Source organism: Convolutriloba macropyga, chromosome 2 (genome assembly GCF_964194025.1).
Source record: "Convolutriloba macropyga chromosome 2, txConMacr16.3, whole genome shotgun sequence".
Classification (NCBI taxonomy): domain Eukaryota; kingdom Metazoa; phylum Xenacoelomorpha; order Acoela; family Convolutidae; genus Convolutriloba; species Convolutriloba macropyga.
In genome coordinates this window covers 51,737,697-51,749,174 of record NC_134469.1, presented here as the reverse complement: position 1 = coordinate 51,749,174, position 11,478 = coordinate 51,737,697, and the positions used below count along the sequence as shown (strand labels likewise).

Below are 11,478 nucleotides of genomic sequence, written 5' to 3'. Positions count from 1 at the left end.
TGAAAAATTTTCATAAATGTAGTTTCTTAAATTTGATGAACATTTTGTTTTCAAAATGTTTTGTTTTTTTTTTATTTCTGCTTTTTCTTTTTTTTGATCCGTTCAGTGGGACAAATTTTTGTCTTTACTATGACTCGAATACTTAACAATGAAACGTATTCGTTTTTCTTTATTATTTTGTTTGATTTTTAATTTTCAGAAATCAAGAATTACTGTTGTGGTTACTGTGCTCCTGACACTGTGTCCTTATTCTTCACATTCTAGTTTGTATAGTTTTGGTTTTGTCTTGGCTCGTACATTTATATTCCTTTATATTGATTTTTCATTTGTTAAAAAACTGAATGATTTAAGCTTTTTAGATTATCGTCATTTCTTTGGTTTGCAATTGATTTCATCCATCTTATGTTAGTCCTGACAAGTTCGCTAGAAAACCTAATCCAAAAATGTCACGTTTTACTTTTTGTTGCAATTTTCTGTGCAATTGTTTTTAAGCGATTTTTTGCCTTTGATTTTTTTTCTGTTGCTTGTCTTTTCTATGATTTTAGTTTTTGAATTATTATTAAATCAGTTGTGAATTAGTGTTGTGTAGAATATATACATCAAGGAAGAAATATGTGTTGTTTTTGTCTTAACCGGTGTGATTAGAAATCTAATTGTACATGGTTTTCTGATCCTTAAATTTGAGCATTCTTTTTTGGAAAAATTTAACTTAGGTTCTAAGATTATTATCTGCCATTTGCTTTAGCGATCTTTTAGAGACTAGAATCATGACTTTTTGAGGCAATTGATACCCCTGTCTGCCTTTTGAGCCTATCAGTATTTTGACCATACTAATTATGTCGGATTTTTTAACGTTAGCAATGATTTTCAATAACATAAGAATTTTGCTGCTTTTTGTTTCTCTTTGTGACAGTGGTTTAATTTTCTTCAACTTTTAGGTCAGACCTGGGGAGGCAATGAGTTAATGGTTTAATACAAAAAGGAAATGCTTCAGCTGCAATTACGGTTTTTTGTGAAGTTTTGAGTCGCTCCCGGAATGCTTCCGGTTGTTTTTTTAATGCAAAACTTTTGCCTGACGATTTTGACTTTTCGAGCGACTTTTACGCTCTTGATGTTTTGCGTTATCTAAAATTCTCTCTCAATCACAAGTTTAAGCAGCTGAACTCAATTGGCGGCAATTTAATGCTAAAAGTCAAATGAAAAGTGCGCCGAAACTGGTGTCATTTTTCACTTTAAATTTTAATAGTGGTATATGTTGACCTCTAATGTGGTTATTTGAAGCCCACTATTGAGCTTCTTAGTCCTATTTAGGCTCCCCATCCCCTTCCCCGACTGAGGAGGGCTGAAATTGATTGGAGCTCCAACTAGTTCGAGAGCAATTCTTCCGACGTTTAGTCAGTTATGTTTGATTTGATAAAAACAAAGTTAAGTTCTTGAAAGTTTTGCATTTCACATTCCGTTTTTGTCTTAATTAGAAGCCAATAATTTGGGGGTCTGTTTCGATCAGAGCACAAAATATCACTTCCCGGCTATTATAGAACACTACGCGACATTGTGCTTGAGTGATAATTGGATTCCTCCAGCGTTGCTAATTCTGAATATTAATAGCAACAATGAATCTCGCTCCTATTTCTCAAAATGGTGTTATTTCACTTAAAGCGTCACAGAAACTTAGACTTACTCCATTTATTTAACGGGTGGATAAGATAGATTGGAAGTGAAAAGTAAAGTTAATTCTAAAAAAGTTCAAACTTGGATCATATAATAAATGCTTCCTATTTCTTAATTAAAAAAATAATTTGAAGAAGTAATATATGCATATTGTAGTTAGGCTTCAAGTTTTGTGCAGATTGAGTTGTTTTGGCATTGGAGCTCCGTTTCTGGAATTCTACCATTGCAGTGTCTGTTTTCGCCGTGGCACTCACATTGGCGTTCTGTGTGATGAAATTCAGATTTGTTGGATGACTAGTTTTTGTGTAGCCACCTGGGGATCTGCCACAATCAGGGGGTGGAGGACCATAAGAAACAATTCCACATAAGTAGCGTACTCCCAGGCTAAACACAATCTTGCAAACTTTATTTGTTGCTATTAAAAACGGTTTCAGCATAACCGAGTAACATCGAGCCACATCCCTGACTGAAGTCTTAGAACCAAAAGTTGATATGTCCAGACCAAAAGGAACGCACCGGTGAGGGGGTTATGAGTTCAAGATTACACGGTCTGGAAACCATAAATGAACGCACGAAATTTTTGAAATAGGTAACTTTGAAAGCACTAAAGACCCACATAGGCACTTTTGAACCCACAAACATTTTTGAAGGCATGAAAGTCTGGACATAGGCACTTTCCGTCTATGCATAGACATGTCCCGTCTGGGTCGATCTGGATGCTAACTTGTACCTCAAACTCTGATAATCTCAAAGATGGGGTAGCCTCCTTCAGCATATAACTTTTTAAAGGGGAGTAAAAACTTAAGAATTTTATTAGGCCACTAGCGTTTTGCAAAAAAAACGAATTAAATTTTACTCTTGGCTGTCAACTGCTGCCATGAGCGCTCAGGTAACTTGAATTCTGAAAGAGAACAAATTAAACCACGTAAATATAAAGAAGTGAAGCGTGAAAAGTCAGTCGAATTGTCGGACAATAGCCAATAAACAACAAACAACTGCTGAGACCCCGTATTTAACAAAATCAACTAGAACCAATTTAAAAATATGGTTCAAAATGTTATTTTCTGATTATAAGTTGTCCTTATTTTGAAATGAATTTTCAAACGCTAATAACTGTCAAGTAATAAAGCCTTTTAATTAACGTTATTTGGTTGATCCACATCAATGTAACCCTTATAAATAACCTAGCTTGGGTGATCTTTATTCAATTCTGAGTTCATATTCTGTGAGAACAGAAATTATTTTGAGTGACGTAGATCTCAAAATTGTTTGTCACGATTGGCCTAAAAACCTATAAAAACCACTTCTTGGCGTGATATTTATTGGTCGTAATGAAAACAAGGAAAAAGATAGAGAAATTTAACAGGAAAAGTCCTTAGTTACAATTCAAAGTTACGAAGCTTGTAGCAACCCAGGTACGGAAAAAAAAGAATTCACTACGGAAATCATTCTTACAAAATTCTTTCTTCCAATTACGTTTATCAGCTTGTCTAGTTTATTAGGTCATGCTGGAAAATCATAAAACAACCTTCACACTGCGGGACATAGGACAGAAAAAACAAAATGACAGAGAATCAATGAGAGAGGAAAAAAAGAGTAGACATAAAACATGAAGTCGAAACAAATTTTTACGAATCATTTGGAAAAAATGCTGTCAAATTCTCTGAATCACGCAACTGGAATTTAAATAGAAAATTAAATTGATTTAAAACTGTGTCATCAGAGAGCTTTTTATCAACTTTATCAGAGCGACAAGTGGCCAAGTAGCAAACGTAACATCAAAGGCAGGCAACGAAAAAATTCTCTTCAATAGTTCGAAATCAAATAGTCAAAGTCAAAAAAACCTATATCGGTTACCTTGAAATTTTTTGATTGGTTTCACTTTTTTGAATTATGTAATTTGTCGGACTGGTCATCACCGAGAATAATTTAAAAGGTAAAAGAAGGAAAAAACTTAAAAATGATAATGATTTTTGCAAAGCAGTAGAGCGAAAATTGTTAAAAACCGTTTGGTATGAAAGATCAACTGAGCGTCTTCAATGATTCAATGAGTTTTGTACTAATAAGACTAAATCTCAAGACAACATAATGAACAACATACACGGACAAAATTGAAATAATACTAATGTTTTCCTAACAAAAATTGTTATCAAAGTCGGTAAAATCATTAGAAATAAATTCAAATCTTTACGGACGTTTAATTCGGTGTCATTAGAGAGCCAAGTAGACCCGTCAATAAGGCTGTCAAAACCGTTGAATTTGACCCAAAACTTCATTTAACACTAAATTGTCTCAAAATAGAGCATGCATAACTAATGCGACAAAGTGACAAAAATATTAAAAATCATTTAGAATTGAGCGAAATTCAAAAATAACAGTACTATCTGAAAACAGATTTTTTCAAAAATTTTGAAGATCAGTAGTTCTGTTTCAAAGAATATAAGGATTTGTAGCTCTGATTTATTAATTGATCTCGAACGATCAGTGGGAGCTTGAATCTATTGCAGCCTGCTTCAGGGGAGTAACTAAGTTCAGTAAGTGGGCATCAAATGCCGCCATTAGAGTCTATTTTATGCAACTCTAACCACTAATAAACTGCGAAGAGAAAAATTACAATAAATATTAGATTTAAGTTCCGGTAGTGAACTGCCACCACTGGAGTCCAGCTGTTGACACTGGGGAATGAGAGAGAAATTTGGATCACGCAAAAATTAAAAGCTGGTAAAACTTCTCTCCAAAAAACTCACTACAAGTTTTGATGTCTAAAAATGCTCTGAAGAAACATTTCGTAAGTAGCTCTGTCAAAAAGTGTTTAACTTGAGTCTAGACACTTTTTAAATGATTAAGATCTAGAAAAGCTAGAAAGCAGAAAGTAATATCAATAATCTCGAAAGTAATTTTCTTATTTCTATAAGAACTGGAAAGTCAAGCATTCATTTCCTCCTTTGCGTCAAACGGCTCCTCAAATGACCTATATGAAAACTTATATTAACACCATTAATCATTAGAAAAAATACCAGAAAATATAAGGGAGACAATTGATGAAAAAGGACACGTGATAGGCAAAACCTGACAAAACCTAAAAGATTTTGTTTTACATAAATAAGTTAAAATTGATACCAAGCTTATTAAAAATTTACCACAGCCTCAATAGCCTGTTATTGCAACCGAAATGTTCTTGTTTTCTGCAAAACTGTGAAAATGAGCTCGAGAACTTTTACAAACACCTAAAACGGTCTATTTAAAAAATAGCTTTAAAATGCAAATAATCAAGTTTATCCCAGAACTGCCCTTGCTTTTTAAGGAAGTGCCAGGAGCTACTGAGACCCATAAACACGCTGCATTAAAATTAAAGAAAGTTGGCAAATTGTAGACTTGCAATCCCAAAAACAGTATCAAAAAACCGAAGAAGATCAATTCATTTTTATCGATCAATCTCCAGTTAGAGCAGCATTAGCTCAATAAAGGTAATTTCATTCAGTTAGAGCGTGCAAACGTAATCTTGAAAGAGAGGAAAAATTTTTTAGAGTTGGATAACTAGTGCATGAGGATTTTTTTTCAACCGAGTGAATAAAGAAAAACTCACTCCACTAAGAACGCAAAGGGCATCACGCTTATATTTCAGTAAAGTTTGTTTATATAAAATAAAAGAACAAGAGGCAAATTTGAACTGAATTGACGTCAAATGGTGAAAAAGACCGGAAAAGATAAATTTATTTTTTCCGATCAACCTTCAGTTAGAGCGACATAAACTCAAATAAGGTTATTTTATTCAATTTGAAGTCATTTTGGAAGATAAAAATGTTATGAGAGTGGAGTATTTTAGTGCAGTAGCAAAATTTAATTTTTCACCCAAGTGAATAAAAAACTCTCTTTACTAAAAACGCAAATAACGTCATGCTTATAATTCATTCAAGTTTGTTTCAATGAAAAAACAATAGGTTGATTTGGAGTGAGTTTACGTCATATGGTTAAAAAGAAAATCTTGACTACAAATCTCGAATTCAGAAATCACATTTTAATTTTGCTAATCAACACAACATTTAGCCTTACATAGCGTAAACGATAATAACAAAACGAAAGAACTTCAGAACAAAATTGATAAAGAAGATTTTCCACCGTTTTTGACGTCAAAGTCATTCGAAGAAGCAATTATGTACTGAGATCCCAACGTCATATTTTGTAACGTTGAAGAACATTAAATCATTTATTAATTACATTAAGTGACATATTTGCAAAAAATCAAAAAACGACAGAATCATTGATAAATAACTGCACTTGTTCAGAAACAAATGGTCCCGGGCCGAGGAATTTGGCCAAAATTATGTAAGATCAGCGGCAACTAGCGTTGACAAGTAGGAAAATTCACCGCAATTTTCTTAAATAATTTTGCGTTGAATGCGTTGAATTTAAAGACAAAAATTCAACGCATTCAGCGCAAAATTATGTAAGAAATGGCGGTGAATTTTCCAACTTGTCAACGCTAGTTGCCGCTGATCTTACATATTTAGCGTTGAATTTAGCGTAGATCTTACATATTTAGCGTTGAATTTAGCGTAGATTTTACATATATTTGCGTTGAATTTAGCGTTGATCTTACAAAAAACCAACTCGTAGCACTCTGGGTATGGGACTCGAACCACTGACCTCCTGTTTACTTGTCGCCTCTTCTACCATTGCGCCACCGTACCTCGGTTTCCTTAACTTCAATTTTGCGTTTTTTAGCGTTGAAACCTCTGCCCGGGGTGTCCAAGTTTAAAAAATTTCAAACTTTAAAATTATATAGATAGAGATGTTCTGCATTAGTGCGAATTTGAAATCCGATAAATCTGAGACCAACAGAAACAACAGATAAAAGCCCAACTACAAATCATCTACTTGATACCCTGAGTAGGTTCAAATGTGGTTGCTTAGAAACTTAGTTGGGCCTGCCATCTTTACGACTATGTTAGCAAACAATAAAAAAAGCAACAAACATAAAAACAAACAATTAAATTTTTTGAACCAGAGAACTCTATCATTATCAACTGAATCAAATAAATAGGATACATTAAATTGTGTTTCAATGGAACAGAAATTGGACGTTCCATTAAAGAGATTAGTTGATAAGACAGCAAAAATCGCAAACATAACCGACTAAACGTGGGAAGAATTGCGCTCGAACGATCAGTGGAAGCTCTAATCAACTGCAGCCTGCTTCAGTCCTTCAGTCGGGGGTGGGGGCTTAATGGGACCTTGAAGTTCAATAGTGGGCTTCAAATAACCAGATTAAAGGTTAACATATACCACTATTAATATTTAAAGTGAAAAATGACACCAGTTTCGGCGCACTTTTCATTTGACTTTTGGCATTAAATTGCCGCTGCTTGAGTTCAGCTGCTTGAAATTGTGATTGAGAGAGAATTTTAGATAACGCAAAACGCAAAAAATTCAAGAGCGTAAAATTCACTCGAAAAGTCAAAATCGTCAAGCGAAAATTTTGCATTAAAAGAAAAGCCGGAAGCATTCCGGAAGCGACTCGAAGCATCAAAAACTTTGCATAAAAAAGACGCCCACGTTTACAAGAGAAATTATTAACATTCGTTCAAGAGCAATTATTAACATAAACGACTAGCGTCTTGCGACTTGCTCTGAAACGATTGGCTAGCGGTTGGATTCGACGGTAGCTAGATAGGGTTTGAGGAGGACGGCTTCTTAAGCTTAATTGAAGCGAACGAGAACGAGCAATTCGCTGTGGGGGATGGAACAATGTACAGGGGTGGGTATTTAAGTGGAAGGGGTGAAGGTCAAGTCAAGTTCTAAAAATTGCCTTTCACACTATGAATTAAACCGTTTTACTAGTTTATACCGTCTTTGAAGATAAGAAAGTCAAATTGATGAGACGAAAAATTGATCGGTCGAAAACTTGCATGACAAAAGACAACAACAGGACTAATATGAATGCCAGAAACTTCGTTTTGGAGCCATTAAAATGTAATCATAAATGAAATATCAAGTTTTTTTTGAAAACGCATGAATTGTTGTCTTAAAAAATATTAGCTATCAATTGAAAAAAAAAACATTTAAATTCCTTTGCATCTCATTAGAGAACGGATAGGATCTCTAACAAGAAAGAGAAACAAAGAGACAAAAAGGGAACACCAGAGCCAGAAAAATTATCCTTTACTGACCACACATACCACTTTGAATTGAGTTTCAGAATTTTTTAGCAAAAAAAAGTCAAAACATAAGTCAATTTGAAAATTAAGAGCCAAGCAGAAAAAAATGTTACTAAATTAGTGAAAAAGAACAAAGTTAGCATTTAAATTGTTAACATTTTTGTTTCACTGGAATTAAAACCAAAACTTCCTTTCTAAAAGTGAAAACACTAATTAGATGGCTGTATGACAACGAAACTCTTGCAAGATTTTTAACAGAGCGGGTAACTTTAAGAATGCTGAAAAAACAATAAGCTGCAAAACAATTAGAACAAAAAAATTAGACATTATACCAAAAACTTTGCAAATGTATCGTGAAACTATCGATTTAAGAGCAATAGCATTATTGTTGCGGATAATGCGGAGGCAGTGAGATCTAAGCGCAAAAAAGAAATCTGACCCTTCAAGCTCAACAATGTTTTTTTAAAACAAAGGTGCTAAAAACACAGAGGTACCTATCATTTGTTTGAACTCTTAAGTAATATTTTTTTAAAAAATAACTTGTGGTTTTTTAAACTAATAACGCAACTAATATGGTGTAGCAGAGATATGGGCAGATATCTAGAGGAAATATGAAACCAAAAGAGACAAAAATTATTGGGAAAAAATAAAAAAAAACGATATTAACCATAATATTGTTGAAAATCTTCAAATTTTGGTACCTTAAGTTTACCCAACAGACAATATGCAGGTTTAGAACAAAATCCAAGAGCCAATGTACAGAAACGGTAAAACTTAGCTAAAAACGTATCATTCTGAATTTTAAAAAATATTAGATAAAGCTGCTTATGTATAAAAAACAAAGAAAATCATAAAATTTGCTTTTGTAGCATGTGAAAAACAAAATTTGATGACCTTACACAAAAAACCTTATGATTAAAGTTCAATGATTTTGACAGAAACAGGGAAAAAATAGTTCTTTCGGGTTTCTGAAAGTTCAAAAAGTGACCTTTTGCACCATGAATATAGGTCTTCTCAGAAATTATAGCTCACTAAGAACTTAGAAAACCACTAAATCTTGTTTATTGTCTCCAATATAAATTGAAAACTTAGTGCATCCCGGGCGGGCTTCGATTTCGTTTCGAAAATTCAAAGCCATCTAAAAATATGTGATTGCATTTTATGGAAAGCACAAAGAGTGAAAAAACAAGAACTGATTGGAAGCATTATATTCAATCAATAGGAAGCATTGAATTTAATTGAAAGCATTGAGTTTAATTTCGTAAATTTATTTTTTACACTATAAAGATAGCCGGCAGATTGCCGGAAAATAGCCGCAATAGACGCTTGTGGCCTACCATGAATTGAAACAACTAAAGAAATAAAATTGACAGATTGACCACCAGCTTTTTAATGGACCATTAATGGACTTTTTCGGTTATATTGGGACTCTCATTTTTATGCGAAACATTTGCTCTACAAGGCAAAAACCCTAATAGAATTTTTCAAAATTAATAGTTGATATTAAAACTCAAGACTCTATTACTCAGGAATAAGGGCCATTGAGTTTAACACTACTTAGATGCACACTATTGAACTTTAATTAGTAAATGTTCATAAAATTTAACAATCCGTAAGTGAGTTCAGAAGTCATTTTGTTGAGTGAGGTAAGTCACGCAATTGACCTAAAAGAATGACGTCACGAACACAAATTTTAACTGCAAAACAGTAGAAGTCACTGAAGTCATTAAAAGAGTCAATTCCAAGAAGTCAGGGTAAGACGAAACAAAAATATGTTAAACGAAGTAATCCAAAATTAGAAGCGCAATTTCAGCCGCCTGGAATTGCTGACGCGGTTATTAATAACCGATTAAAGAACAGAGAAAAAAATTTGAAGGAAAGAACATAACCTCAACTATTAACATTTATCCAAAAAATTCGACATCAAAAGAAATTTTTGCAACATTACTTTGCAAATCTGATTCGCACAATCAATAACAACCAAAAAGCAGGACAAAACCAGAAAAAACATACATACTCAATAGAGGAAAAAATGAGGAAAAGAAGTAAACGAAGTTCAAAAAGCTGTTATTATTAACTGAAACAAATATAACCAACTAACGTTGGAAGAATTGATCTCGAGCGCCTAGTGAGAGCTCTAATCAACTGCAGCCTGCTTCAGTAAAAGAAGGGGGTGGGTTTAGACTGAATGGGACTGCAAAATTCACGAGGGCTTCCAATAACCTCATTAGAGATTAATATATACACAACTACTGAGTTTTGACGCATTTACCATTTAACTTTTAGTAAGAAATTGCCAAAATGAGTTCAGCTACATGAAAGAGATCTATAAATCACGCATAACGTAGAAAATCAGGAGCGTAAAAAACGCTCGAAATGACAGGAAACGGTCAAGCAAAAATGTTGCATAAAAAAAACGCAGGTATACAATAATTGCTTCTCTTTGAAAGCAATTATAAAACCATTTGGAACACCCATTTAAACTTAAATTCAAAATTCTAATAGTATTTGACATTTTGCTATACAAAAGAAGTGAATTTAAGGAAATTGCTGGACACAAGCCGGAGAAAAGGCCGCTGGGACCCCATTTTTAACAAAGCCGAAAAATTTCGATCGAACATATTTATCCCTTTTCTTAACAAAAACACTGTTTTATACCTGAAAAAATTATAATCCAGTTGTATCTAAACCAATGAATGCGACAAAACAAAACATCGTCCAAAATCAACAAAAGCAAAAATAATTTTGAAACCTCAAAAAACTGTCAAAATTGGATTCATTTTGAAAATTGTTGGAATCATTATCTGAACAACTTTAAAATTATAATTATAGCCTATTTAAACCGTTAAACGAAAAAAATCATATTGAAAAACACTGCTTAAAAAAGCCGCATGCTAACAAAATTTTGATTGCTTGACAAATGTTTTTCGCACCTCAATTTTTTCCTCTCTCAAAAGCAGAGCTATAGACAGAAAACTAATCTAATTTCGCTCCACTTTCAATTTTTCCAACATTTGAAACATCCATCAAAATTCACTCCACTAAACTTGGATGAAAAGACACTTCTTTAATTCTCCTCTTTGAGTCTTAAAAAGACAGCGCACCAATATAAATAAAGTTCTTTTTATTGTACAGAGCACCACTATTTTGCAGTTATTTTGAATTGTACGAAAAATAGGTCCGTTATAACGGCAAGAATAGAAGATGCGGGCGTTTGTTAAAAAGACAGAGCGCACGAATATAATCCGAAATCTTTGGATTATAAAAAATAATCAGTGCCCCAATACAATCTAAATCATTTGAATTGTAAAAAAAAACAGAGAAGACCAATAACTGTAACATAGCCGGTATATTGCCGGAAAATAGCCACGATAGACGCTTGTGGCCTTTCATGAATTGAAAAAAATAAAAGAAGATTGACCACCAGTCCTTTAATAGACCACTAAACTTTTTGGGTTATATCCGGTTTGTCAATTTTTTGAAACATACGGTCTATAATGAGAAAGCCCTAAAAAAGTTTGAAAGAAAATAATGAAAAAGCCCTAAAAAACCTTCAAAATTGATATCCGAAATCAAAAACTCAAGACTAATAATCATGTAATAAAGCACATAAGTTTGTTTGGCCCTACTTAGATGTACACTATTAAAC

The 11,478-nt window shown here is 33.4% G+C and overlaps 1 protein-coding gene across 1 annotated transcript in view; it reads right to left on the bottom strand.

Annotated features, from left to right (window-relative positions):
* Positions 1–1,711: 1,711 nt before the first annotated feature.
* The window catches only part of LOC142335339 (coagulation factor XI-like), a 74,531-nt gene continuing 64,764 nt past the window's right edge, over positions 1,712–11,478 (bottom strand). Inside the window, exon 5 of the mRNA XM_075383790.1 lies at positions 1,712–2,055. Coding sequence (XP_075239905.1) covers positions 1,776–2,055 — 280 coding nt within the window. The 3' untranslated portion in view covers positions 1,712–1,775. The remainder of the gene's footprint in view (positions 2,056–11,478) is intronic.